Consider the following 5,000-nt stretch of genomic DNA (forward strand, 5'->3'; position numbering starts at 1 on the left):
ATAATAATTAACGGCTCTTAACGGCCTACTCATTTTATGGCCGGTGAGAAAATGTGAGTTTAGAGCCTTTTCTACGGAGTCAACCATGCGCCGCTCAGAGCGGGACTCAAATGCAAGACATTCCGATCCGAAGATGAGTGTCATACCAAAAGACCACATTATAACTGCACATTTATCTATCTATCTATCTATCTATCTATCTATCTATCTATCTATCTATCTATCTATCTATCTATCTATCTATCTAATACTAATATATATATATATATATATATATATATATATATATATATATATATATATATATATATATATAGGGTGATGCACGACTTCTGTTACCTCTTGCTCATATTTTCTTATCACCACTTTCAATTGTTTCCTTTAACTCCCAAATAAGAACATTAATGTGACTAAATGACTAAAAACGGAACAAGCTAGATCGGGATAAAGCACATGCCAAAAAAAAAAAAAACAAAAAAAAAAAAAACCCCAAAAAACCCAAAGATTTTAAAGTTACAAAAATAAGACGAGAATTGTTAAATGTTTTTTTTTTTTCCATTTTAAGAAATTATTATTATTCCGAAGCATGAAAACTTAATTTAAGTCTCAAGGCTATAATTCAATTTTTGGCATCTTAAATGCTGTTCTCTGGAGAGTCACGAATTTAAAAAAAATGGCCAGAAAACTCAGTCTTCAATAAATATCGTTTGATTTAAATGACCCTCATCTTAGCAGCAGCCTCTTATGATTCACACTACTATGTTATGACGATCGACCCAATCAGCAAAGTCCGGTCCGCATTCGAGGTTCCAGGTTTGAGCGTTTTTGATAAGATGAGAGTAATTTAAATCGATCGATAGTGAAGGACGAGTTTTCTGGACAATTTTTTTTTAAAATGCGTTTCTTTCTAGAGTACGTAAATGGTTAACTTACATACATAATAATACGATTATCAGGTGGCATGTCACAGATGTAAAACAACTTTAAACGGCATACCCTCTATTAGAGATTTCTTTCACTGTACAAAAATGGGCAACGCATTTAACTATGAGGAAATTACACCGAATCATTTTAGTAAAGAAGATCAACTCTACCTGCCAGTGGAGTTCCCATTAACATGGCGATTCCTTGAAACAGAAGACAGAGTCCAAAGGACTTGCCAACCATCTCAATACCCAACATGTCCACGAGTACCAGCGGGGTAAGTATAACGTATCCACCTAAATGGAAATAGGAAAGAGAAATACATATATTCAAAATCATTCAAAATGATTAAACCCAAAATCAATACTCTTATAACTTGATTGAGTACTATTTGCGGCTATGTGGTCTAGTGGTATGACACTCGCTTTCGGACCGGAAGGTCCTGGGTTCGAGCCTCGCTCGGCGCATAATTAGAGTTGCATCTGCTATAATTACAAGAACGGTCAATTATGACACTGAATAAATTAACGATAAGCGTGAGATGCCATATGGCGAATAATTGTCTGAATAATTGAAAAATCGACTGTCCCGCGATCAAAGGGCCATAATAAAAGTATCTTAGGATTACACAAGATTACCTGACGCCAGCCATGATGACGTACGCAGAATATGATTGGTCTCGAGCAAAACACCAGTCACATCCTGGCACTGACGAATCCTGGTACACGATTGGTTTCTGGGATTCACTAACTCCAGTAATATTTCTAATATTGCAATTACTCAGCTAACTCGGTCTCTCTCCCATTCCATCACTCTTATCACCAACATGCTATAGTGGTGAACTCTAAATTCTGATTAGCGGGAAACATTGTGTGGACAGGGGTATGTAATAAATATATCAATCTTAGAACTGTGGATTTACATTGCGTTATTATTATTTAAAACTAGTAGCCTATGTGTAGTGAGAAATAATTAATATAATTTTTTCGCCTGGACCGCAAGTAGACACAACCTATAAAATAACAGAAATCGATAACTCATGTTATTAACATGCCTTCCAAATGAATGAATTACGTTACATGAATTACATTTACAAATGTATCGCTAATACGCGATAGTACTATTATGTTTTTCTATGTATTGACTCGTATGCTCTCATTATTTACTTATCTTTCCCCATCCCACTAACCTACCGTTAATTAAATTAAGGAGCATGACTAACTATATTTAGATCAGTGGTGATGTCAAGGGTTGTTAATTGAAAACTCTCACGACATCACTGCTCATAAGGAATATAAAAATGTTGCAACTTGTCAAAGATTTGCTCCGATATTTTTCACAGATCGGGGTACAGAGTAAATGTCCATTTGGTTACAAGTTGATCCAGAGTTGAATCTATCAAGTGACCCACTGGGACAACCGAAGAATGGAAGAGGATCCTCCACACACAAAAAAAAAAAAACAAAACAAAAAAAAACAAACAAACAGGCAGAAGCAACCTTAACGCAGCCACCAGTCACATCCTAACAGATAAGGATCCCATTAAAATAAATTGAGTAACGGACCATAAGGGATGACATTATCCATAGCCTCACTTCACTTAATTAAAATGTGTTATTATTCTTTTGGCTAATACGAGTATGTGTTAACTTGTCATTGTGTGAGGCAATTCTGTTGATTCATATGAAAGCATTTCTGCTTTAATGTGGATTAATACCTTCCGTCTGAACCTATCTATCCCTATATAACGTGCCAATAATCTACCACTACTTCTACTACCTATTTCTTTAAACCTTAAAAATTTTCTTACTATCTGTCGAGTTGTCAGAAACTTTAACCCAACTATATCAGGGTAAAAGTGGCACGAGATAACTTTTGGTTTTTGGGGAATTATCTGACTCCTATTTGTCTATTCCTACTTGTCATTTCTCCTAAATAGACGCGACAGTCGTCATCTCTCTTTATTAACCCCCAAATTCTAAACTAATATGATTGAAACGGCCGTTGCAAATCTTCACTCACCTACAAGTGCTAAATTTATTACGCACCTCCATTCCTATTTAATAATAATACGTAATATAACCTGTCTCCCAACACGCTTGTTGCAGTCGGACTTTAAATACATTACACCTCAACTTGAAAAAGGGACCTGGTAACCTTAGGTTCAAATTTAATAGCATTTGGTCACTTTATTTTTAAACAAAGAGACTCCTAGTTTTTTTTTTATTCGGTACCTCTGTTTAATCGTGTTTCTCATGCTCATTTAGGGAAGTGTTTATTTTCAACAATGCTTGTTATTTGATTTTATAATAGGTACATTTTAGGTTTTAGTAAATGGATGAAATTCAATTTTTTTTTTTCTTCTTCTTCTTCTTCTTCTTCTTCTTCTTCTTCTTCTTCTTCTTCTTCTTCTTCTTCTTCTTTTCTTTCTTCTTTTCTTCTTCTTTCTTCTTCTTCTTCTTCTTCTTCTTCTTCTTCTCTTCTTTCTTCTTCTTCTTCTTCTTCTTCTTCTTCTTCTTTCTTTTCTTCTCTTCTCTTCATTTCTATTATCTTCTTCTATTCTCTTCTTCTTTTCTTCTTCTTCTTCTTCTTCTTCTTCTTCTTCTTCTTTTTATTATTTCATTATTATTATTACTATAATTCTGTATTCACTGTACTCCTCTCATGATCTCTCAGTAATTGCATCACCTATTAAGTTTAATATTAATCTTCTTAAATCATATTTTTTTACCTCCCTTACACTTTTCGCGTTTTAGTGATTAAGTTCACCTCTAAAGATGTGCCTAAGTATTATCTCTTAAATCATATTTTACTCCTACACTTTCACGTTAGTGATAAGTCACTCTAAGACTGGCGTAACAAACAACAAGAGAGAGAGAGAGAGAGAGAGAGAGAGAGAGAGAGAGAGAGAGAGAGAGAGAGAGAGAGAGAGAGAGATCAGTGGGACTCGTGGGCCTTCTAGTTTCCACGCCACACCCCCAGCGAGTAGGCATATGTATAGATAGTATGCAGATGACGTCACTCAGGCCTTTGTTATTGTTTTTGCCATCCGCGTTTGTGAGTTGTTCTCACTAAACTGTATTAACCAGACTATAAAAGTTCATGGTTACACAGAGTTTGTGTGTTGGTCCGTTATACTTCCGGATGGCAATGTTGTGAACTCCTTGGCCAAGCGCATTCTATCTATAGAGGCAAGGCCTTCATAGAGGGCATTGAATGTAAAGGGCAACGACCTTGGTGCAAAGTCAAGTTACTCCCAACTTTAGCCACCAAACAAGCCAAGCTACTCATCGTCCCTTCTATCGTTTTTGGTAATACCAAAAATGTTGGTAATACTAATACCATAGAGTAGGTAGGTTAACAACCTACTCTGTGCTAATATCGTATGTTTTGGAAATTATGTACGTTGTGTGTGAATCATCGGCGTGAGAATGCATATATGTATGAGAATGTGTATGAGATTTGTTTGTTTGTTGCTTTAGGTCTCTTCCAACACAATTGAGGTTATATGAGAGACCGCTGAAACAAAAAAAAAAAACAAGCAATCTAACAAAAATAGTACAAATGTAAATCAAAATCATAACCTAAAGATATCATAAGCTAAATTATAAATAACCAAGAACAAACAGGCAGAAGATTTACAGAAAAAAAAATATCCCCTGTCAAAAATACAATCACAAACCAAAGAAGCAGGATAGGCTAGTAAAGAGAAGAAGAAACGACATCACTATCGGATCGTACACCCATGCGAACATCATAGGTATATGATTCAAGGGTGATGCTCCCATCCAACCACCCGCAATGTGTATGAGAGTGTGAATGTGTATAATATATCGGGTGCGAGAACAAACCCCAGAAATCTTTAGAAACCTGCAGCCGCCAGACTATATATGATACACGTATGGAATTTTACCACAATCAAAACCAATTATTCAAATTTGTGTATACAATTTAAAAAATATATATATACTGAATTTTTTAAATTTCGCCATTGTTTTAATAACCACACCACAAAAATACCATGACGAATATTTTGGACGAAATTCTCCAATTTTGATGTGATCTTTCGATCCGTC

At 35.2% G+C, this 5,000-nt stretch overlaps 1 protein-coding gene across 6 annotated transcripts in view; it reads right to left on the reverse strand.

Moving 5' to 3' along the window:
- Positions 1–5,000, reverse strand: part of LOC144971086 (monocarboxylate transporter 9-like) — a 53,673-nt gene that overhangs the window by 4,441 nt on the left and 44,232 nt on the right. For all 6 annotated transcript variants that reach the window (XM_078911442.1, XM_078911440.1, XM_078911439.1 and 3 more), the window contains one exon: positions 1,095–1,220. In XM_078911442.1, coding sequence (XP_078767568.1) covers positions 1,095–1,220 — 126 coding nt within the window. The remainder of the gene's footprint in view (positions 1–1,094; positions 1,221–5,000) is intronic.

Source organism: Berghia stephanieae, chromosome 4, assembly GCF_034508935.2.
Source record: "Berghia stephanieae isolate SIO BIC M18660-M18661 chromosome 4, UCSD_Bste_1.3, whole genome shotgun sequence".
Taxonomy (NCBI): domain Eukaryota; kingdom Metazoa; phylum Mollusca; class Gastropoda; order Nudibranchia; family Aeolidiidae; genus Berghia; species Berghia stephanieae.